Source organism: Miniopterus natalensis, chromosome 3 (assembly GCF_054644295.1).
Source record: "Miniopterus natalensis isolate mMinNat1 chromosome 3, mMinNat1.hap1, whole genome shotgun sequence".
NCBI classification, from domain to species: Eukaryota; Metazoa; Chordata; class Mammalia; order Chiroptera; family Miniopteridae; genus Miniopterus; species Miniopterus natalensis.
This window is the reverse complement of record NC_142083.1, coordinates 38,782,452-38,807,595: the sequence shown is the minus strand read 5'-3', so window position 1 is coordinate 38,807,595 and position 25,144 is coordinate 38,782,452. Positions and strand designations below refer to the sequence as shown.

General features: G+C 46.6%; 1 protein-coding gene across 1 annotated transcript; it reads right to left on the bottom strand.

The window, feature by feature from the left end:
- Positions 1-2,175: 2,175 nt before the first annotated feature.
- Positions 2,176-18,839, bottom strand: F2R (coagulation factor II thrombin receptor). The gene is made up of 2 exons (XM_087815416.1): positions 18,700-18,839; positions 2,176-5,332 (listed from the first exon to the last, which is right to left on the bottom strand). Exons 1-2 carry the CDS (start codon positions 18,785-18,787, stop codon positions 4,140-4,142), a joined length of 1,281 nt encoding a protein of 426 aa, XP_087671542.1. The 5' UTR covers positions 18,788-18,839; the 3' UTR covers positions 2,176-4,139.
- Between the last annotated feature and the right edge of the window lie 6,305 nt (positions 18,840-25,144).

The following is a 25,144-nucleotide window of genomic DNA, read 5'->3' as shown; positions in this document are numbered from 1 at the left end:
CCTCAGGATGGAAGTCAGGCCTCGCACAAGCTCTCCAGCCTCTAGGGCACACCGGACCTGCTGCCTTGAATCAGTTTCTGTTGCTGCAAGTTACTGACTCTCAGCTGTGGGGCTGACAGAAGCCCAATGTGGTGGCCTGCAGCTGTGAGCCAACTGTCCCCCCCCCTCTGTGCTTTATAATTATGAACAGCTTCTTAAAGGTGATAAAGTTGGGAAATCTCACATAAGAGCTGGGTTCTCAAACATTTTTAGCTCAGGACACGCCATATACTTAAAAATTATTTAAAACTCCAAAAAGTTTTTGTGTGTGTAGGTTATATCCAGTGGCTATACCAGCTCAGGGGAATTAAAGGGATATTCAGGCCAACTGTTAAACCATTGGAAGCTTGAAATTGGAAACAGAGGGAGTATATATATATATATATACACCATGGGTGGAAACTGACAAATACTCTAAATTAGGGGCTTTATCTTTTCTTGGAGATCCCGTTTAAGAGCAACCCACTGATTATATCTACCGATAGTTACATTAGACATTAAAATAAAGAACTCTGGAAAACGTTTCTTTTACTTAAAAATAACAACAAACCTATTACATGTTAACAAAAATATATTTTCCACAAAGGCATTTTCCCCCCAAAACAATGATTTAATGAGGATAGTTGCACTGTTTTATATTTTTTGCAAATCTCTGTAACGGCTGGCTGAATAGAAGACAGTCAGCTTTTCATATCTGCTTCACTTATTCCATCTGTTACACTATCATGTATCATGTAGCCTCTGGAAAACTCAACAGTGTACTCGTGAGAGAATCAGACCAAAAAAGGGCAATTAATGTTCCAGTGTTTTAAGGTAGTTTTGACCTTGTACATATCCTGAAAGGGTCTTCAGGACTCTGACAATCATTGCATTGGGACATTTCTCCCCTTGGCTCAGATGGCGGCTTAACTAATTTTATCCCTATTTTGAAAGGAACAGCCATACAGCTATGCCAGTTCTGCCAGGAACTTACTGTTGGTGACTATTTCCCTCCCTAATTTTTACTATGACATCTAGGTGATTAGCTATTAGTGGAGGGTCCAGGCCTCAGAAAGTTAAAAAGCTTCGTCACAAACACTGCTTCACTTTTTCCACTTGCTCTCAGAGCTCAGACTTCCTGAAGGACATGCCAACATTTTTCTTAAATTCAGAAGTACAACCTAAAATTTTCCACTTGTCTATTCAACAACCAAATATTCCATTTCCTTTAAAATCCTATTTTTGACTTGGTGGGTAAAACAAACATTTTTGTGTTAAGAAAACCCAAGAGTTTTTTAAATTTAAACCTATTTTAAAAAACGACAAGGGAAGAGTTTAAAGGTCCTCTCTGGTTAGAGTGGGGATCCCATTCGGGTGTAGCTGGGCAGACTTCCTTCAATATATCGATTCCTGAAGCACTTGTGGAGAGCCCAGGCCCCAGAAACCTAAGCTTGTGTTAACTTAAAAATACTGTGTTAACAGAATCCTTTAATTGAAATAATTTTGTTGACTATGGATCTAGAAATACGTTATCAGAAGTTTTTATTGATTTTCATGTCTCATTTTGCTTTAAATTTCCCCTCCTCTCCTCTACCCCAAAGAGTGTTAGATGGCAAAGGATTGCACTGGGCAGCCCTTCTGTGGGTTTCAACGTATCATCCTGGCTGACATTTATTGCTTCTCTCTAGGAAGGAACTGCAGACTCTATCCTCTGTGCCTGTAACCTAAGAATCTGATATTCTTAGGTTATATATTCTCAATGATATAACCCTGAATTTTCCCAAGAAGGGATTAAAAAAAAAGACCCAGAGAGCTAATCACCCAGTGCCTTTGGTAGAAATTGTGCCCCCCCCCCCATCCCTTCTCTATGCTCCAAGAAGCTGAACTTTACGGACTACATTGCCCAGGTTCTCTTGACCTCTGAGTTTGGGTTAAGATCAGGAGCAAAGGGAGGCGCCCGTGAAAAGCAGAGGATGGGGATCAGGGTATTCCTTCCTCCAGCCTGTGGCCCCGGGGCTTCCCTAACCTTGCTGGTTACCTTGACCCTGTCCACACCTCTGCAAACCGCCTCTTCATTAAATGCTCTTCAGCTAAACCTTTAGACTGGCCTTCCTGCCAGGGCCCTGAAAGATACAACAAAAATGTGTCCCCAACAGGTGCCAAGCAAACTTTCACGTTTATTAAGATAGGTTACACACATTTTTAAAAAAGAGAGAACATAAAAACAGTGACATAATATTTTATAAGTACAGACTGATAATATAGTAATGATGGTCATATTAAGTCAGAGGTGTTTATATATATCTATACACACATACATACACAGGCTGAATAAACAATGACAGTAATCTCTACCGAGTTAGATAAAATGAGTATAGCAACTAAATTAATAAAATCAATGTTAGCTTCTACTTATAATACATACTTTAATGTAAATTATTCTATAGCATTTGGAGATAGTTTGTTCTTTTAAATAGGTAAACATTTGCCTTGGAACTTTCCATTTTTTAGTTTAAGATGCCAACATTTTTTTCATATGGAAAACAGATACATTTCAACTTAATTTTCAAATTATTCTGTCAAAGCCATGAGGAGTTACTGTATTTGATACTCATCCTGGGGTTAAAAAATACTTTTAAAATCACCTCATCAGCTATTAAGAAAAGTGAATAGAAAACAGAATAATTTTGCTAGAATTCAAAGTCAATTTAAGTTTCTTCTGCTACTTCTAATCAGACTGATGAATTTCTTTTTTGAGAACCTGGCTTGGGTGATTTATTGAAAACATTTGTAAATACAGTGTCCAATTAATGTAGACTGAAGGACTTATTTGTAAAATGCACTTCCTGTACTGTATTGTGTTTTCAACTCAAGTTATGACCACAGGAAGCAGTAATCCAAATGTTCAAAGTTTTTCAACTGGCAGGCTCTGTGAAACTTGTTTGGTGACATCTGGCTAAAAACACTTCTTTACATAATGACATACTTACTACACACATATCACACTCTAGGTCTGGTCTACTTTGTTCTTCTTGAGGGCAGGTCCTAGTCTTACTCAACTCTATTGCCCCGCACCCATGAGAGTGCCCGAAGCACATAAAGGGTATTCATGTTTGCGCCTTGGGTGCTCCCATCTGAGAATGGACCTAGCAGAGTAAATGCCAGAAATGAACATGCCTTCTATCTTTGTTCTTAAAATGAATGGGCAGATATTCATTATCTCCTGGGATAGCACATCCTACTCTGCCAATTTCTACTAAACATGATCCAACCCGAGGGGACCCCAGGAGAGAGAGCAAGTGTGGTGGTGTCAACCCCTGCGCTCTCTAGGAGCTCAGCTAGAGGGGTCTGGACAACCCTGCCTTGTATGCACTGCTTGCAGTCCTCCATCCGGGGTGGGTTAGTTTGAAAGCCAACCTCAAGTCACTAGTAGGTCATTCTTGGTTTACATAGTGTAAAACATCAAAAATGCTACCCATCTCATGTTTCCATAATTTAAAGAATTCAAACTTTGATATGTTTAAAATGAAAAACAGAACTTTCTCTACACACAGATCACACTCATCTCTCAATAATTTAAAGATGTTGAACAATTTCAAAATAAACTTATTTGCAAAAGCTGTGTAAGTCCAAACTATTGATGGACGTCACTATTGATGGACTTCTTCAGATGTTCAGTGGTAAACTCTGCCTACCTAAACTTTGCATATTAAATCAGAGAATCAGAGTTTATTTTTATAATCTCTTGAGGAAAAAAGAGGGTTTCAAAGTGTCTGTTCTATAATGCATTGCAACTGACAGAAGTGTGTGTGTGTGTGTGTGTGTGTGTGTGTGTACACACATATATATGTAAGTCACCTAAATATATCTAAAGTAACATTCAATTATTATTGCAGCATCAGCAATACTATCTTGGAATAACATTGTTTTCTACTGATGCGACCTCTTTCTATAACTAACAAATACATACCCTTAATGGCTCTCTTAAGATGGAGGCATGCAAATCACACATTTGTTGTTTAAAATGATAAAGTAAATACTTTTTTGGCACGGACCAATAAAATCCTCAGGTTCTTTGCTTTTGAAAACTCTTCTTTGCAACCCTCCAGCAGCCCCTCTTCCTAAGTTAACAGCTTCTTGTATATGCTGTTATTCAGGTTACTAGAGCAGGTATCTATTTTACTTGCCATCAACTGACCGCTGCTGCTACTGGGATCGGAACTTTCTTTGCAGCATAAGATGCTGTAGAGGTACCTCTGGCACTCGGACGAAGCATAGTAGTAGATCAAGGGATCGATGCAGCAGCTCACGCTGCTGACACAGACACAGAGGAGGTAGGCGAAGTAGGCAGCCTCCGTGCCGGGGTCATGAGGAAGGAACGCGTAATGCAGAACCAGGAGGACGTTTGTGGGTCCGAAGCAAATGATGAAGATGCAGAAAACAGCAGCAGACAAGAAGAGAGCCCGGGACTTCCTGCTCCGGTTGGCGACCGTGGAGGAGCTGAGGCACTGAATGATGGACACATAGCAGACCGTGGAGACGACCAGCGGCACAAAGAAGAAGACGGCAGAGAAGGCCGAGAAGTAATAGGCGTAGTAGCCTTCGAGGACGGTCTCACCCAGCACGTCGTGGCAGGTGGTTATGTTGAGCCCGGGCACCCGGGTGGTTTGCTCCTTGAGCAGAAGGGGCACCACCCCCGCGACGGCCAGAGCCCAGATGACCAGGCACGTGAAGGACGCCCTCCCTGTGGTACGCCACGAGAGGGACTGCATGGGGTACACCACGGCCAGAAACCGGTCCACGCTGATGACGGTCATGAGCATGATGGACGCGTACATGTTGCAGTAGAACGCCGCCGTCACGAAGCGGCACATCTCGGACCCAAACCTCCAATCACTCCCGGAGAAGTAATAGCTGATCTTGAACGGGAGCACGGACACGAAGAGCACATCGGCCGCGGCCAGGTGCAGCATGTACACCACGGCCGGCTTCTTCACCTTCACTTTCAAGACGAACACAGCGATGGCCATGACGTTGAGGGGAAGGCTGACCACACACACGCCGGTGTAGACGGAGGGGATGAAGAGAGTCAACCAGGCGCTGGTCAGGTACCCGGATGCATCCTTCGAGATGAACACAGGGGGTCGTCGGTTCTGAAGAGGGCTGCTGTGATTGACGGAGCTCCTGTCTCCAGTTAACCTGCTTTCATTTCTCTCCTCGTAGTCCTCCACTGGGATGTGTTCAAACCCACCGTCATCGGAATTCCTGAGAATAAATGATCGGGGGCCCACGGTAGCATTTGTTGCTTTTAACTCTGAAAAATAAAATTATAATAAAAAAAAATTTAAAAAGAGAATGAATTAAAAAGGCAAGAGAGACAACTAGAGTACATTTTACTTTTGCTGTTTGTTTTCTGATTAGGACAGTGGATGGTGAAAAGCAGGTGATGCACAGACGGGTTACAGACTTCATCCAGAGAGTCAGCTAACTCAAAAGACATTATGCTTTTGTTTTTTTAACCCTCACCCGAGGATATTTTTTCCACTGCTTTTCAGAGAGAGTGGAAGGGAGAGAGAGACAAACATTGATGTGAAAGAGACACATTGATCGGCTGCCTCCCACACGCGTCCCGGCAGGATGGGACCTGCAGCCCTTCGGTCTGTGGGTCGACGCGCTAACCACAGAGCCAAATCCGCTAGGGCTCAAAATACATTATGTTTTGACACAAGCAAAACCTTTTAAAACTCTGCTCCTTGGAGGAACAGAGGCGAGTGATACACTTTTCAAGATCTGGCCTGCAGACCTCAGGTCGCTGAGTACCTGATGTGAAGGAAAACGCAGTGACTTCTACACTATACTTGCCTTACTAGCCACCACCTACATAAATGAATTGCTTCCAGTCTCCATGACTACTCTTACCTCCACATGCCTTCATGTGAACATTTTCTCTATTGAGTTTATAGCATCCCTTGAAACCCATCCCTCCCAATGTAAAACTGCACAGAAAATTGAGGACGCTTCTTAATTCTGGAGTGACAGGCAAATTCAGAGAAGGACGAAGGGCTCCAATTGCCTTGACAGTCACCTATGTGACCGCAGTTTTTTTTACTATCTTATCTACGTGGGCGAATGTCCCAAATCTCTCATCATATTTGGGCCCAAACCACAGTCTCTCGGGTTATCTTCTAATATAACCACAAGATACTCCAATAATCTTCCTGTCTCCTTCCTCTGTAGGTCACTAGGCTGACGGCCTTCCTCGGCTTAGTTCCAGAATGCTACATGCCTTGCACAGATGCCAGGTCAAGCAGGCTCTTTTGAGAATCAACCAGAAGTCAAAATACAGGCTCAGCTGCATACTTCCTCCTTTTATCACTTTCCTCCACCAAACCATCCATTTGAAATGTCCATCAAAGAAATGCAACACTTAGCTGCTGGGATTCAACTAGTTTTTCTTTCCAAGGAGCTTTGCTAAAATTCTCCCATTAAGGAGAGGAAGACAGAGAGCTTTTGTTGGTCTTGGGGGGGGGGGGGGGGTGAAACCACAGAGGAAAAAGGGCAAGGTCTCCATCACTGAGAGTGTTCACAACGAAGTCTGGAATGCAGGTCACTTATTAATGATGTTAGAGAATATAAAAACTGGCCTGAAATGGGATAAGTACAGTGGATTTTCAAACTTTTGGTTTTATTTTTCAGCAGTGGAACCTTCCTGCAGACAGAAACTTACACAGAGGCATAATGCTATAAAAGACAGTTCTGCTTCTGCTATGGTTCTGTGAGGTCCTACCAGACCCAACCATCCCTTAGAATAAAAGTACAAACCTCTTCCTCCCCAAAATCAATGACCTAAAAGCATTTAGGTTCATAGGGTGGTGTTGGGGAGGGGAGGAATGAATCTTACTGAAAGGGTGATACTGGGTGGGTTTCTTGTTTTCATTGGCTTTTAGCTTGAGAGAAGGTCAAAGTTAGTGACATAAAAATGGCTAAGACTCAGATAGGAGTCCTTCTGGCCTGAAGAACCAAAGGACAGAGTTCAGGGCATCCACAGAAACTGAAAAGTGAGAAGAGAATCCCCAAGAGGGGCGGCCCTAAATTCCAATGTGATTTCTGCCTCAGGCTCTGGGTGACTCTTGAATGAACCATGCGTGTGTAAGAAAGATGCAAAACAGACTGCTAAAGACAAGAGAACGAAAGTGCTATTAGAGCTTTTTGTGCACAAGAGTCTGCAGTTTTGAGTACAACCAAATTAATTGTCTGCAAAAGCAAAAACACCAAAATTCTTTGGGAGAATAAAACAAAATGCAGAGTCTTTTCAGTATAAGACAATGTCCAGCAGACAGTTTAAAATCATTGATACAAAAAAATGAGAAAGTGTGACCCAGTCTTAAGAAAAAAAGATAATCAGTGCAAACCAATCCAAAGAAGCCCAGATGCTGAAACTGGCAGATAAGAATTTTAAAGGATGTATTGCAACTATGTTCAATGAAGAAAAAATTTCACTGAAATAAATAAAAAAGTAGAAAATATCAGGAAACTAATTCTAGAACCAGAATATAAAATACAATAAATTGGCATCTACTTCAAAAATAGAGTAAAACTAGAGTGGTACCAACTGAGAGATAGCAGCAGAATAGGGTCTGGACATGAGAAGCTTCGGTCAAACTATCTCAGCAAGGTCATGAGTGGCTCCCTGAGGGTAAAGGGATGGCCTGGCAGAAGATCTGCCACAGGGAAAGGACAAATGTCTCTAGTGATGAGCCTCTGAGTACACATATGTCTAGATTATTCCTCAAGGCTAAGAAACTGGTCCTATTAATCTCAATCTCCAGTACCCCGTACATGGTAAGTGCTCATTAAATTAGCTTTTAATCAAGATTTGCATTCTCATATTGGCTCTTTCAGGAGTTACTTAACCCTTCTGAACTCTGTCTCAGAACCACTAAATGATTCTAATACCTGTCTGGCTACAAATCTGAAACAGGACATGCATTCACTTTATAAACTATAAAAATTAATCAATGTAAATAATTTTTATCTTGCCCCACTCACTTCAATGTAGCTTGCTTTTAGATTCAATTATTTTAAATTACAATGGAATCTAGGTTGTTTAGCTTTTCAGTGTGCTAAGAGACATGAATTGGTTGTACAGTGTATAGTCCCAGCATTCAGAACCATAAATCAAATTTCAAATTCACAGCCTTTTCTTCCCTCTGTGATGCATCTAACATATTCTGTGTGCATCTTGACCCAGTCACATGGAGGTCAGACACGGGTACTGACAGCCCCCAGGGAATGGGATTCTACCCTTAAGGCCATAACGAAAGTGTGGGAGCTAAGAGAAAAGAATAAATGAGTTCTGGCATTTTAGTACCAAGAAGATATGTGTCCTTAAAAAATCTCAATCCAGAGGACCCTTAAAATAACACAGTTCTCCTCTGCAGTTTTGGGGATCTGGCCAGATTAAGGACTTCTGTTATGCGTGCAGGGTGAAAAAGTGCATGTGCGTGCATACACACACACACACACAAATCAAGACATGACCTAGAGCCTGGCCAGGGTGGCTCAGCGGTTGAGCATTGACCTATGACCCAGGAGACTGCAATTCAATTCCTGTTCAGGGCACATGCCCAGGTTGCAGGCTCCATCCCCAGTAGGAGGCATGCAGGAGGCAGTCAATCAATGATTCTCTCACCCTTCATGTTTCTATTCCTCTCCCTTCCTCTCTCTGGAATCAATAAAGATATATTAAAAAAAAAAAAAAGTCACAACCTAGAGGAGTAATAAATGTGAAAACTACTGAATACTCATAAGTAAGCTTCTTAGATACTATCCCTTGGTCTGAAAATATAACTGTCATTAGGCTTTACTCTATACTTTGGCAATAAGTGTTTGTTTTCCAAAATTTCTTCCCTGGCTAGGCCATCTTGGGCACTATGGTGTTTATGACAAAATCATTAATACCCACTGAAACATGAAATTACTGGGCTGGAGCTCAAGTCAGAATGCATAATCTGTCAATTAAATATTATTGCCTAAGATGTCACCTTTTCTTGACACTGTAAGTTTGATATTCTGAAGGCTTTTATTTTTTGTGTGTGTGTGGAATTAAAAGAATGTCAGCAAAATTTTTTGCTTGTTTAAGTATGTACCAGCATCAAAAAAAGAACAGGTGGCGCTCCCTCCCAGAGCCAGCCCATGCCTTTGCCCTCCCCCTCTCCTTCCCCCCAGGGCGTTACCTTTGCCTTTCTCTCTCCTAAACTCCAAAGGCCCTTCTTTTGCCGCTGTAATTTGTTTTCTAAGCTCTCACTCAGCTGGCTCACTTTCCCTACCTCCATGACTTTCTAAATAAACTTTCTCTTTAAAAAAATAAAAGAACAAAACCAATTCCAGGTGACTAGATAAATCCAATTAGCTCAAGGCCCTTAGGCTAAAATTCAAGTTGGAGTATCTCGCTTTCCCTCCAGGCCTAGCACAGCTTATAGGTCAAGAAGAACGTGCCTGTCAGTGCACCAAAAGCTCTTGTAATTCTTCTGTGCCTTTGTTGTTAAGCTATGGCTTCACACACAAAAAAGCAGCTCAGGTCCTAAAATCAATTCTCATACCTCTTGCTAAACTGCATTTAATTTAGGTTTCTCTAAATGACTCCAGAGTAGTTTTGTTATTGAATATAGCATATTGCTAAATAGCTTAAAGATGGACTCTCTAATTCTGGAAATTTGAAAAAATTAGCAAACCAGGCAATGCTTTTTCTGAGTTTGACGAGATCTGGCCTGGAAGAAGAGAGGTGACCAGATGCTCTTTCAGGGTCCCATGGATCTCAGGGTACCGTGCCAGCCTCGGTTCTGACTCAGAGCTCTGCCAGGTAGGCTTTCTGGGAATTAACAATGCCAAAGTTCCAGGACTCTGCCCACGTTCTCACAGAGCAGGACAGCTGTACCCTGAGCTTCTGCACAAGAGAACCAACGCTATCTGCTGAAGAGAACAGAACAGGGCAATGAAAAGAGTAACAGAAACATACTAGTTCCCTCGGGGAAAACAGCAGCATTCCTGGAATGCCCCACTGCCTCCTGCAAACATAACCACTGTCCAATGAAAAGGACCAGTGTTTCTTAAAGCAACGCTGGTTCCAGATCTGGAGTAGGAAATATACAAGAGGAGCCTGAACATCCTCAGAGAATATTAGGATCAGGGCAGAAAGACCCTAGAGTCAATCTGACGGGGTTCCCAATGGCCAAGGAGCAACCACTGACCATCAAAAGAATGACAGAAATGTATCGAAACATCTGAAACACGTCTAATGCATTGAGATCCATGAGTTCATAATGATACTCAAAGAAAAAGAAAGCCTTTTGGAGGAAATTAGAGGACCCAATCTGAAAACTGGTAAATAAAGGCAGGATTCAAGCATTTATCCTGCTTTTTCTATCTAAACAATATTTCAGGGAAACCAAATAGTCAGTGAAATTTCCACTTGATAAAATACTTCCAGTTCATAAACACAGATGCAATAACAGATTTAGAAAAGCACCATTCTGAAGCTCTTAGTGAAATAATGAATTTAGCTCAATGATCATCAGTGGTTGCTAAAACTACTAGGTGAATGGGTGATGGGAAGCTTTGGGCTGGATCAAGCTAACAATACCTGAATCCACAGAGTAATGTTAAGATCTCAGAAAAAGACAGAATCTGGAGGCGATGCAACAGGAAGTACAGAGCACCGCTGTCCAGGCAGGCTTGCGCAGACCGAACCTGAACTTGATCAGTCTCCAAATGTACCTACCATGTTACAGAAAGTGCAGAGGACATATGAGCCTACTGAGCAATCCTACAAGATGCAGCTGGCAGCAGGCTGTAGGAGAGTCTATAAGACATGACCAGTTGTTTGACAAATAAACAGCAATGAGAAAAAGGAGGAGAGGGGAAACAGTTACAGGTTAGAGGAGATTTAAGAGATGTATCAACCAGGTGCAGTGGTGGGCCTTGCTGGGTTCTGATTTAAATACAGCAAATGTAAAAAGGCACTTATGAGACAATCAGCAAAACTTGAACATTGGCTGAATAGTACATGATATTAAGAAATTGTTCAGTTTTGTAGGTGTTATAATAGCACTGTGGTTATGTGAAAAAAGGAGGTCATATCTTTAAGAATATATACTGATATGCTTATAGATGAGATAAGGTCTGGCATTTGCTTTAAAAATCCTCCCGTTTGTGGAGGAGAAAAGCAAGAGTATAGATAAGACAAGATAGGAAAGGTAATTACACTGTTCATTTTTGGGTATGCTTGAAAATTCCCGTAATAAAAAGTAAAAATAAAACCCAAACTTTTTTTTTTTTTTGGCATATTTACTTGCCACTAGAATCTAAGAACAAGAGTTTTTGCTTTCATTTTTCTTTTGCCTTAGTTTTGAAGGGGAAGAAGTTCTTGAACATTTGTGTGAACAGCTTTACATTTAGAGAATTTGATATCAATTCTTCTGGAATCCTGTTGGGCACTTACTATGTACCTGGTACTTCACTTACCTTACCTCATGTAACTCTACCATTTTTACGTAAGCATTATAACCCTCACTTTACGGACAACATGGAGGCACAGAGAGGCTAGGTAACTCATCCAAAGTCACACAGCCAGTAAGTGGAGGAGCCAGGATTTTAATGTAGATGTGCCTAGCTCCAAGCTCATACCCTTTGAACCATACCACACTACCCAGTCTCTTAAAAAAAATTGTGAATTCAGGACCTCCTCCTAAAAGAGCACTATTTTTTTTAAGCATCTCAACAAACAAATGAACCTACCCATCCTTTTAACTAGAGCAAGGAGTACCTGGCCACGCGAATGTAAAACCAAAGTAGATGATGCCCACAGCTGTTGCTTGGGAATTCAGGAGTCCTGCTGACCTCTGCTGCCCGCCGACTACATGCCAACAGCCCGGCCCTCACAGACAGGAGAGATGTAGTAGAGAGACATTCAAGAACAAAAGAGAAAAATAAATCTTTAAAGTATTGTTCCAGATGGAGCAAAAGCAAGAGCAGTAAATGAACAAAAACCTCTTCTGAGGAAAAGCCAGAATTAAAGGAAGAACAGGGTAAACACTGCAGTGCAGAGTTATGAGGTTGCCAGGAGCAGAGGCGGCACCCGAAGCCCAGGAAAGCAAGCCCAGGAGGAAGCTGGGAGAGTGGAGGTTACAGGGAAGTGCAAAGGAAAGACAAAGGGAGCCAGGCTGGGCATGGCTCAGCGGCTGAGCGTTGACCTAGGATCCAAGAGATCGCAGTTCGATTCCCAGTCAGGGCACATGCCTGGGCTGTAGCTCCATCCTCAGCTGATCAATGATGACTCTCTCATCATTGATGTTTCAACTCTCTCTCTCCACTTCCCTTCCTCTCTCTGAAATCAATAAAGATATATATATATATAAAAGACAAAGGGAAAATGTAAATGCCATTGTACCCAAGGCTCAAAGCTGACAGAAGGAAAGTGTGGGGGGCCCTTGACTGGAGCCACCTGGACCCTCCTGAAGGCCAGGGCCTGACACGTGGGGCCAGGACGCTATCTGGCCCCTGGGAAGTACTCAGGCTCCCTGGTGGTCCACATTCCTACACCCAAAGTTACAGGTCCTGAGCTCAGTGTCTGGAAAGAGCTGCTCTCTACTCTCCAAGACATCAGGCTAAAATGAAAATGAATTCAGTAAACGCTGGTCATAATCACCACTTCCTCCGGATACCAAGCTGTCTCCATCTCCAACCCTGCCCAAGTCCTACTGTGGTTTGTAAACCTGAACTCAAGCAAATTAGGTTCTAGATATGATAGAAACAATCATTAACAACACTTCCTGGAAAACAGAGCTCTTCTCTCGAAGCAAACAAGGGCTTCAATTCTGGGAACCAGGGACAATTAATTCATTGTACATGCTGTGCTAGCTTTTAAGTGATGGTAGAAACTTCACAGTGGTTACAAAATCAATTTACAGGGTTGCAACAAGCATTTTTTTAAAAACAGAATAGTGTAGAAAAGATCAGAATGCATAGCATGTGGTAAAGGTGAGTATTTTTTGGTAAAACTTGGTTTTATATCTATATATACACTATGATTGTCCTGCATATTTATTAAACACACACACACAGCTACTGTGTCACAACAAAAAGTGTCTTTCTTACAGTTCTTACTGTTGGTTAGCAAAAAAGAAAATACGGGAAAACACTCCTGTACAATAATTTAATATGTGACTTCTAATTCATCACAAACTTGAAATATAAATAGATTATATAATGTCCTTTCCTAAAGTTAAATAAATTTGTTTTCAAGTGCAAATTACAGATTATTCCTGTCATTTCAAAAGGCAGGTTCTTTTGAAAGCAGATAAAGGCCTGTGATGACCTTTCAAGTGGTGAACTTCATTGGATGCCTGGGGATGGAGGGGAAGGAGCGTACCTTAGGAAGAACCATCGCAAGGTCAACCTAGGAGAGGGTAATTGGGGGAAGTGGGAGCTCAACTCCAGGAATAACAATCTCAGCCTATAGAGGGAGCTGTTTACTCTGACCGGTTAGGCCTAAGTGAGAGAGGGCAAAAGGCAGGATGAAAGAAACCACGAAATAGAAAAAGGGAACAAAACACAGAAAATCCTGAATGTGGACTCCTCAATACTAGCATTGCAGTGAAAAGTAAACCAAGGCCATGGTTCCTAATGACTCTTTTGGGAGTTTTTGTGACTGTCCTCGAGCAGAGGGGCAACCCAGACACTCAGGGAAAACTAATTAAAGGGTAGTTCCCCAGACACAAAAGGCCACGCACTATGTGATTCTATGAGCTATGGAGCAGAGGGAAACTCAGAGAGAGAAAAAGCAAACGGCCGGCTGCCAGGGAGAGGGAACAGGAGGGCTGAGTGCTTGACGGGCACAGGGTTTCCTCTGGGGTGATGGAGATGTTTTGGAACTAGATAAAGGTGGTAGTTGCATAACATGGCAGACGTACTAAATACCACGGAATTGTATACTTTAAAATGGTTAATCTTATGCTCTGTAAATTTTAACTCAATTTAAAAAAAAAGAAAGAGAGAGAGAGTAGAATTTCAAGGGAAAAGAGGGATGTGTGTCCAAAATGAGGAGGAATTAGAAAACCAGGGTCCTGGTGACTCAGTCTCGGTGGAACCCCAGCTCCAGGCTATACCTAGTTGTAGTTTGTGAGGGAGACTCGGACAAAGGTGAGGTGACCGAGGGAGGAGGGAAGGAGGGGGAGGAAGGGCCCAGGGAGGAGACTGGCCAGTAGCACGATGGGAAAGGAGCAAATTCAGAGCTGCTGAGAAACTGCAAGTTAGGGTTCACAGTGCACTGTTCCTTTCAGACATAAAGAACTGAGAAATGCTGAATGAGAAAGACGGAGGAGTAGAAGGTGAGCAGCTCAGATGACCTGAGCATATTCCTGACGAAGGACTGAGGATGCCCCCACACAAAGGAACAGTGGACACGTTAGATGAGAACCTGCTATCTTAATATGTCCTATAAAAATACAGCCAAAACCACTAAGAATGAATGAATGAATCTGAGGGGTATGGAAGGAAAAAAGGGAGAGAGGGAAGGAAGAATTTAGATAAGTACTAGAGTAGAAAATTACTTGCCGGTGAATGAGAAATTTGACTTTCAGAGGTTTCTGGTCAACTTCATGCAGAATCACTATCCAGTTTTGTGTCTTTTTTTTTTTTTTTAAGAGAGGGAAAGAGAACAGCATGTGCCCAGACCAGGAATCAAACTGATGCAAACTGATGACCCTTTGGTGCATGGGACAACCTCAACCAACTGAGCTACTAGGCCAGGGCCAATTTTGTGTCTTTTGTTTGGGCTTAAGACCACAATCTCTCAGTAACAGTTAATTAATTAGCATATTCCTGGTAGGGATCTATTTATAGCCTGTTTTATCATCTGTTTTCTAAGGCAAATGGCTGGATACCACAATCCACGCATAAATGTTTACTAAACACCTCCATGTGGTAGGCCTGGGCTACCAAGTTAACGGGGCACAGACTTTGCCTTCTATTTATTGTTATTTTTAAACTTTAATTTATATATGTTTTTATTGATTTCAGAGAGAGGAAGGGAGAGGGAGAGAGAGAGATAGAAACATAAATAATGAGAGTCACTGATCCGCTGCCTCCTGCACATCCCCTACTGGGGATGGAGCAGCAACCAGGGCATGTACCCTGACCTGCCCTGACCAGAAAGGTCTAAGCTCAACCACTGAGCCACGCTGGGCGGGGTGGACTTTGCCTTCTAGAGAGACTGGGGAGCACAGTGGAGTTACTGCTCTACTGCAAGGGGGCTTCCAGTCTGAAAAGCTTCCTCTCTATAGGGGGTGGTAGACAAAGCTTGCACTTAGGAAAGAGGCCTGTCCTCAAACCCCAGTTCCACTTCTAACTAGACTTGTGACTTCACCATTCTGGGTCTCAGTTTCTTTACCTGTAAAATAGGGATGATACCTACTCAAAGGGCTGTTATGAAGAATAAATAAAATAGGATGTATAATGTACCTACGCAGGTGTTGGCTGTGATAGGTTCTTGTTATAAGGTAGCTGTTTTTAATTAAATGTGAACATGTGGGGTATGGGGAGGGCATTCTGGCCAGAGGGAGTGGCAGGGGGACAGAAGCCAGAGAAGCATAGCTCTTGGGGGAGGAACTAGAAAGGGGGGCTGGGTATAGTGCAGGTAATATAACAGGTTATGTAATAGGAGAGGATCAGTAAGGGAGGCTGGACAGAGGCAGGAGACCCATCCTGAATGGGGAGTGGGACTCACTCTGGGCTAAGAAACTGGGTTTGACCCCGTGGGCAGGAGAGCAGCACTTGGACTTTCCCACCCAACCCCCTCTGCTACAGTCACTATCAGTTATTCTTGAACCTCTTCATCCTGCAGGTCCTTATAAAATTTATAAACATCACCTCTTGGACACTGGTCCTCTTTGACGAAGGCAAGTCACCTCACTTAAATTGCTTAGTCAAAGGAATGTAAACCCGGTTAATGAATTTAAGTATTTCTCAGTAAATATCTGGTGAGCAAACATTTGTTCTAGGCTCCACGGGGACAAATGGCAGTTTATAATCTTAGCCAGGAGATGACTTACTCACAAAGTGACAGTGTAGGAAATGCCAAAAGGAGTGGGGACAGAAAGTAGGACAGTGCTTCAGCCAGCCTCAAACTGGTGAGGAGAGCTAGCCCCGGAGGGGTTTCCTGTGCCTGGGGTCTCAGAAACCTTCATAACCACACACAGCTGGTTATGACATATGGCAGATATTGTTTAGAATTGCCAGTGTACAGAGATAATAAAAAGCGGACCTTTACCCAGCTGGGCGTGGCTCAGTGGCTGAACATCGACCAAGGATCCAGGAGATGGAGGTTCGATTCCGGGTCAGGACACATGCCTGGGTTGCAGGCTCTATTCCCAGCAGGGGGTGTGCAGGAGGCAGCTGATCAATGACTCACCATTGATGTTTCTATCTCTCTCTCCCCCTCTCCCTTCCTCTCTCTGAAATTAATAAAGATATATTAAAAAAAAAAAAAGTCTTTAGCCTGGCTGGGCGTGGCTCAGTGGTTGAGCGTCGACCTAGGATCCAGGAGATCAGGGTTCGATTCCCGGTCAGGGCACATGCCCAGGTTGTGGGCTCGATCAATGACTCTCTCATAGATGTTTCTATCTCTCTCTCTCCCTCTCCTTTCCTCTCTCTGAAATCAATAAAGATATATTTAAAAAATAAAAAAAGTCCTAAAAAAAAAAAAGCAGACCTTTACTAATTCAAACTCTCTAAAGACACTAATTGCTTGGGCCCAGGGGCCCCTCCTCCAATTGGAATTTTGGTACACAGTGTCTGAGTCTTAGTTTTCAGAATTGGCAAATGGGGATAAACTCCCACCTAACAGCGTGTTTTGAGAGGATGAAATGAGGTAATTTGAAGTAAAAATGCCTCCTGGCCCAGGGTTTGACACAGAATATGGCACTTAAAACTCGTTCCTTTTCTTCTCTCACCCTTTCTCCTTTCCCTCCCAGAGTGGTTCCAGAGTCTAGTGTAGATAACTCAGCCAGTGTTTGTTCAGTAATCTTTCTGTCTACGCCAGCACCGTGCATCTTAGCATGCACCATCTAAGTTGATGAGAGTAAGGGGTGTGGCAGAAACAGCAGCCTAACAGGCCAAACACCTTCCACCATGAGGAAAGGTGACGAAGGTGGATGCAGCATTTCTATAAACCTGTTACCCACCCCACCATCCAAACCTCCAACAAAAATTTGTGTTTTTTTTAAAAATATGCTTTTATTGATTTCAGAGAAAGGAAAAGAGAGGGAGCGACAGAAAAACATCAATGATAAGAGTCATTGATCGCCTGCCTCCTGCACGCCCTGTACTGGGATCGAGCCCAAACCAGGGCATGTGTCCTGACCAGGAATTGACCCTTGACCTCCTGTTCACTGGTCCATGCTCAACCACTGAGCCACATCAGCTGGGCAAAAACCCCTATATTCTCAAGAGCTTGTCCCAAAAGAAAATGACAAAATGCTATCTGGCATCACATATCACCATACACAGTTTTTCAGATCTCACTGTCTCCCCAAACACTCCAAGAGATCAGGCTCCTGTTATCCAGAGGCAGGCCGGCCGGATGCTGCAAAACTTTGGGCTCCTGTCTGGGACACTTACTTTTCCTAAAAGCATCACCTCAAAACTACCCTGAGCAAAGATGGAGAGCAGAGAAAATGCTATTACCTCTTAATCTTGATGTGTCTACACTATTTCCAGTGTGAAAAAACTAACTACACAATCTTTTGCAGATAACAAGTAAACCAGCTAGAATTTGTTTCTGCATCAAGTGGCCGAAAGCTTATAAAGCACCAGTGCTATAAAGATATTTTTTTTCTCACTTTATAACTAGTGTCTTTACAGGCTGAAAACAACTTCTCTGCCCTGCCTTTTTTTTTTTTTTTTTAGGGGGGAGAGGTTGGAAAATACAGTTATTTCGTCAAGTAGCCAGATACTTAAAAACACAGCACTTGTGGTAAATGTATTCTAATGAGCGACCTCCACCTTGCAGCAGACCCCGCGGTGTCTGATCCACCTGGGTTTGGGGTATCCTTCCTGAACTCACTCCAGGGGCTGGGTCCAGGTCCAAACCCGGCCCAGCTCCCGGCCGTGGGACCGGCCCGCGCCACGCGCTCCTCCGGGACGCGGGCCCGCGTCGGGCAGCTGGCGCCGACTTTCTACCAAGCGTGCCGGGGAAACGAGCTTGTCTCGACACCACTTTCCTCGCCCGTACACTGTGCGAGAAAAACAATTCCAACCAAACGAAACTTCAGGCGGGGAGGGCCTCCACTTCACATCGAAAGGGCCAGGACGTTAGTTGGAGCCACGTGAGGCTCTTCCTCTTGGGGGTGGTCCCGGGAGCAGCGGTGACGAGACGCAAGGAGGCACCGCAGGCTCCCCAGGAAGGCCGGCCCTTCCCGCCGCCGCCGCCCAGGCCGCAGGCCCGCGCCCCCGCCCCAACGCCGGGCGGCTCTGAAGGAAACGGGGGCTGGGGCGCGGCCCGGGGCACCCGCTCTAGGAGAAGGCGCAGCCTGTACCCCAGCCCCCGGCAGCGCCCCCTCCTCGCGCCCTGCCCCGTCCTCCCCGAGCCCGAGGCCCCGGCTGCGGGCTGGGCGCGGCGCTCACCTGGCTCGCGGCGTCGAGTGCGGGCCGACAGCAGCGGGCCGCACAGGCTCAGTCCCGCGACCAGCAGCAGCAGCCGCCGCGGCCCCATCGTCCCGCGGCTGGGCGCACCGCCTCCGGCAGGCTCGGGCCGCGCGCGCTCTCCAGCTCCCGCCGGGCGCAGGCGCCGGGAGGGGCGGGCGGCCGCAGAGCGCTCCCCGCGGGGGCAGGACCGGGGGCTCCTGGCGGCCCGGCCGGTCGGCGCGTCCGGCGGCCCGACGAGGGCGGGGGGCGCGGAGGGGCGGAGCGCCGGGCGCGGAGCCGAGCGACTGGGGAAGGGCGCCCCCCGGCGCCGAGCGTGCGCCGCGACGCGGTCGTCGGACTGCGCTTCCCGCGGGCAGCGGCCGCGGCTCTGCCGGGCCGGGCCGGGCCGCCGGGGTCCCCATCGCGCGGCGCGCCCGCCCCTCCGCCGCGGCCCGCCCCGCGCCGGAGCCGGGTCTTCCCGCCCCCGCGCCGCGCCGCCGGCCGCTCCCGACGGGAAACCACACGAGGCACTTTTTCCTTGGGGAGCCTTTGACTCGCGAAACATCAGTGACTCAGTCTGGCGGGCGCCCTGGGAGCCCCCCCCCGCCTGGGCGGCCGCCCCTTGGGCTCTGCTAACCTGGGGGAGCCCAGCCGAGCGCGGGGTCCCCGGTCGCAGGAACGCGCCCCGCGCTGCGGCCCGTTTGGAAATTGGCTGAAAGTCTGAAAGTGACTCGCAGCTTCGAAATTTAGGGGTAGTGGGTTTAAAAGTCTGTACTGGAGCGACACGGTTGCCCCTCGTGAGCAAGGGCTGCGTCTGGGCAGGACTCTCCACGTTTCTTAGTCGTTTCTCTCTATTCCGTGGTCAGGTTTCGTACGCGGGCGCTCGTTTCAGGGACCGCGGGACCGCGGGGCAGCCCGCCCTCCGCTCGCCCCGGCGCCTCCGGCCCCTACCCCGCGCGCCCGCCAGCCGAGCCCCGGGCAGGGCCGCCCCGCGCGCCCGCCAGCCGAGCCCCCCGCAGGGCCGCCCCGCGCGCCCGCCAGCCGAGCCCCCCGCAGGGCCGCCCCAGCCGCCCCGCGCGCACGAGCTCTGGGCGGGCCCCGCGGCCCCTGGAGGGCGTAGCGGCCCCGGCCGGGAGGGGCGCTGCGTTCCGCTTGGAGACCGGCCTGGGGCGCGGCGCTCTCCTCCCCCGGGCGGGCTTCGCTCCCCGAGGCTGGGCCCCCGCGGGCGTCGCGGGGGAGACGTGCGGGCGTCTGGAGAAGGGAGCTCCGCGTGGAGCGCCGGCCGGCGCGCTGACCGAAGCCGGCGGGGAAGCGCAGCGTCCCCTGCGGCCGCTCCGGGGGTCGAGGGACCGGCCGCAGCTCCCGGAGCCCGGGGGTCAGCCCTCCGAGGAGAACGCCCGGCCGCTGGAACGAGATTCTCCGCTCCCCGTTAGTGGGCACTGCCCCATGGGTTTAAGACGCCCCCTTTTCACCTGCGTGCCACGAGTAAGGAGCAAGGCTGTCGATTACACTGCAATATTGAGCGCAGATATTGATTTCAGGACCGTTTAAACGTGAAAAAGGGCATCTTAGAGCCCGTGAAAGGCAGTGTAAAACGCACAAGTGACCAGTACATCCCGCTCAAGGGTGTAGAACGGCCGGTGAGACGCGCTCCCCTTGCCCAGAGCCGGCGGTCCCGGGCGACCGCGGCCGGTCCCGTGGCCACGCGCAGGGAAAGGCGCAGGGCCTGGGAATCCTTGCAAGGAGGGAAGACACTAGGACACTGACGTTCTGTGTCGCATTGGGGGAAAATGTTTTTAACCATTTTACAAAACTGTAAAGTTTAAAAGGACTCATTTTGCCTGGTTATCAGACTATAAAGTACCCCAAGGCCAAGAGCGGCTGCTGAACAATGAAACACGGAGCCGCCCTGTGCTGCTGACGGGCCCAGCACCCTCAGGCTGGGCTGACGGTGAGCGGGGGTGGGGGTGGGGGTGGGGATGGGGGTGGGGGTGGGGGGGCGGGGCGGTGGGGGGTGTCTCTCCCTCCCTCCAGCTTTCTCAGAGGCTGTGGTCACCTCACTGAGTGGCCACCGAAAGCCAAAGCTGCCTGCCAAGGCCTGGCTTTAACCCGGTGACAGTGCAGACTCCTGAACGGAGCGGGAGGGGGCGGGAGGACACTCTGAAAACCACCGCCTTGAGGGGTAAAAGGAACCCGACGGGAGTTCATATAGTTTGCCTGACTTTCTTCAAATTACACAATATTTCAAGCATAGAAAAAAGTACAGGGCCTAGAACCGCACCCAGGGGCCTAACCCAGCCTTACCATACACATTAAATACAGCCTACATCTTATACCAGCTAAGCTTTTTTTGTACACTTCTCTAATTCCATTCTTTTTCTTGCCCAGGAGAGTAACTTTCTCTCCATGTTTTTGTCCTTTTAGTACGTTTGTGTTTCAAAAACAATAAAATAGTATTGCTTTTAAATATTTGCACAAAGAGTAACATACTCTAGGAATGCTGCAGTTTGCGTTTTCTAGGTTTACCTGTTTGATACATGAATATTGAATTCTTTTTATTTTTTATTTTATTTTTTAAATTTATCTTTATTGTTGAGAGTATGACAGGTGTCCCATTTTTCCCCCCAATTGACCCCCTCCATTTCGCTCCCACCCCCTTCCCAGGCCTTCACCCTGTTATTGACTGTGTCCATGGGTTATGCATAGAACTTCTTTGGTTAATCTCTTCCCACCCTCCACCCCCCTTCCCTCTTTCCTCTGAAATATGATCGTCTGTTGCATGCGTCAATGTCTCTGGATCTATTTAGTTCGTCAGATTCTTTTGTTCATTAGCTGCTTCTTAAAGAAGACTCTTCAGCTTTTCCTGTAGTGCTGGTCTGGTGGTGATGAACTCCTTTAGCTTTTTCTTATCTGTGAAGCTCTTTATTTGACCTTCAATTCTAAATGATAGCTTTGTTGGACAGAGCAATCTTGGTTGTAGTTCATGTTTTTCATCACTTTGAATATTTCTTGCCACTCCCTTCTGGCCTGCAAGGTTTCTATTGAGAAATCAGCTGACAGTCATATGGGTGCTTCCTTGTAGGTAACTAACTGCTTTTCTCTTGCTGCTTTTAAGATTCTCTCTTTGTCTTTAACCTTTGGCATTTTAATTATGATGTGTCTTGCTGTGGGCCTCTTTGGGTTCCTCTTCTTTGGGACCCTCTCTGCTTCTTGGACTTGAAAGTCTGTTTCTTTCCCCAGGTAGGGGAAGTTTTCTGTAATTATTTTTTCAAATAGGTTTTCAATTCCTTGGTCTCTTTCTGCCTCTTCTGGCACCCCAATAATACAAATGATGGGCCTCTTGAAGTTGTCCCAGAGGCTCCTTATACTATTTTCATATTTCTGGATTCTTTTCCCTTTTTGCTCTTCTGGTTGGGTGTTTTTGTTTCCTCATGTTCCAAATTGCTGATTTGATTCTCAATGTCCTCTACTCTACTGTTGATTCCCTGTAAATTATGCTTCATTTCAGTTCTTGTAGCCTTCATTTCAAATTGGTACTTTATTATGTTATCGATTTTCTCAGTTATTTCCCTAACCATCTGCTTAAACATCCTTATAACCAAAATTCTGAACTTTCTATCTGTTAGCTTGCTTGGATCTATTTCATTTAGTTCCTCTTCTAGAGATTTCTTCTGTTCTTTCCTTTGTGACATGTTTCTTTGCCTCCACATTTTGGCTGCTTCCAGGTGTTTGTTTCTATGTATTAGGTAGAGCTGCTATGTCTACTGGGATTTGTAGAGTGGCTTTGTGTAGTAGGTGTCCTGTAGGGTCCAGTGGCTCAGCCTCCCCAGTCACCTGAGCTGGGCCTTCTAGGTGCTCCCTTGTGTGGACTGTGTGCACTGTCCTGTTGTAGTTGAGCCTTGGTTGCTGTTGGTGTCCCTGGGAGGAACTGACCCCCCGGCTGATCAGCTGTGAGGACCCGCTGCAACTACAGCCAAAGAGCTGCTGTGCTGGAGACACCCCTATGGAGCAGGATTTACTTCAGTGGAGCTTTGGTGTTCACCAAGTGCGCCCCTTGAGTGTGTCACTGGTGGATGTGGTAGGGTTGTAATCCAATGTGGTCGAATCTGAGCACCAGGTGCACTGTCTCTGGGGCCTCCCGGGAGGTGCAAAGTCAGCCTGTGCCAGTGCCTTGCCCAGGGCCACCCAGCATGAGCTACACAGCAAACCGTAGTTGGCTGCTGCTTGTGCTGGGCTTGGAGGAGCCCAGGAGAGGCCAAGCTATGAGCCAATGCAGCTGCCGCTAGTGCCAGGCTTGGGGCCGCTTATCAAGTTGTATGGGGCAGCTGCTGCTTGTTTGAGAGATTTTAGGAAAGTCCTAAGCATGAGGCTCACGAGGCCACTTGCACAGAAAAGCCCCTGGAAATGGCCTGGATGAGCTGCAGGTGGGGAGGGGCGGGGCCTCCGGGAATCACGGGGCGGGGCCAAAGGTGGGAGTCAGGTGCCGGGGATTCAAACATGGCGCCTGCCTGCCGGCTGTGTGCGGGGAGGACTCGCCAAGGGAGCCATGGCCTCCGCCAGCCCTTCTGCCTGGGAGAAAGTTGCCCCTCCACCTCTCTCCCGGATTCCAGGCAGGTTAGTTCCTCCCCGAGTGTCCCGGGTCCTTTCAGGCTGCTGCCCGGCGCTGGGCTCAGAGGGAGCGTCCGAGTGAGTCCGTGCCGGGCCCTTTAGAGGAGCTGCTGGGGCTCCCGCAGCCTCCGCGACCCTCAGGGACAGTCCCCGCTGGTTTCACAGCCCGGAGTTGTGGGGACGTCTCTTCCCGGCCCTGGAGCCCTGGGCTGGGGGCCTGCTGTGGGGCTGGGACCCCTCGCTCCTCTGGGAAACCCCCACCGCCGAGATTCCCTCCTGGGTTTAACCCTCGGCACTGGGTTGGGCCCGAGGCTTAGTCTCGGATTCAGCCCCAATCCGCCCGCGTCTCCGCCCCTCCTCCTGGTCTCGGTGCTTCTTCAGTCCCCTGGTTGTGGGGCTTCTGTTCAGCCAGATTTCAGGAGGTTCTGGGTGATGTTTGTTCTGTGTTTTAGTTGTAATTTTGAGGTGGTTGCGGGAGGCGGCGGGTGAAGCTGTGACCTACACCGCCGTCTTGTTTCCTCCCTTGAATTCTTTTTAAACTGTTTATAATATGTAGTCCACATTCTGTTCTTCTAAAGCTATTTTATCTGAAGCTTGGTCCCTGCTTTTGTACCTAACCTAGCCCATGCCTGCTCTTTTGACTAATCTGGCCGGGGGTTGAAAACGGCCGTTTCCGATGCTCGTCTTTCTGGTTCGTTTCCATTCTCAGTGTCATTCGTTTTCAGAGGCTTCTTACTGTTTCTTTTTTCCTACTACTGAGGACTTTCCGTTTACTCTCCTGACCTTCTGAGCTGATAGCTTAGCATATTAATTTTCACTCCTGCCTCAGATGAGCGCTTCAGCTGCATTTTGCAAGCTTTGATGGGCACATATATGCAGTTCAGGTCTAAATATTTTATCAGTTTCATTTTATCTTCTTCAACCCATAAATTTTTGGACGTTTTGACTGGCTTTCTGTGGTTGATTTCTAATTTTCTGTTATGGTCTCTTGATAATGTTCTAGTTTCTGTTTTTCCCTCAGACTCTACAAAGTTCCTATCATATTTGTATGCTTGTGAGAGCTTCGTGGAAAAGCTATGGATCTCTCTAATTCGCTTGTTCCATGTCACCCACACCAAGACCTCTTTGTTGCCAGTTTTAAGAGCAAGTCTGTGTAGCTTCCCCAGGGTCAACAACCAGCTAAGCAGAGATGGTCCCCTCATGTGCCCATATTGCTGGAAATCTCAACATTCAGCATCATTTGTTTTGGAACCTCTTGATAAGCGTTCCTGGTTTTTGTTTTCTCTGTTTAAACTTGCCTGGCATTAAATACTATGAGTCATTAGCTACCCTCTCATAGAGTTTGTGGTATTTAGTAGTGTTTATGAATGAACATGACATCACCACTGTGAACATTTTAATCCCAACAGGACTGGAAAGCAGTTTCTTTCAAACCCTTAGATGATCTACCTGCTCAGGTATTCTGGTTGCCGCTCCCCTGTTCCAAGCCCTGCAAAGATAACACTATATCCCAAGAACTTGCCTAGTAATTTCCTTTGGAAGCTGATAGCAGTGATACCAGGGCTCAGATGAAATGAAATCAAGTTCTATTCAAAGTAGCTGTGAGACACTCCAGGCTCTGTGCGGCTCTCTTCACGTTTGTTTTGCAAGCAAACGGGTCTGTAATGGAGTTAAAAGCTACCGGCAGGAGAGCTGTTTCTGCCTTTGCTGCTATGAACCTGCATTGGCATTTTGGGTTTAGAAGTAAATTTAATCTTATAATGGGTTAACAACAGTATTTCCACTCACTACATACTATGCATAGAATGGTAGACTATCTCTGTGGTTGGGGTGCTAA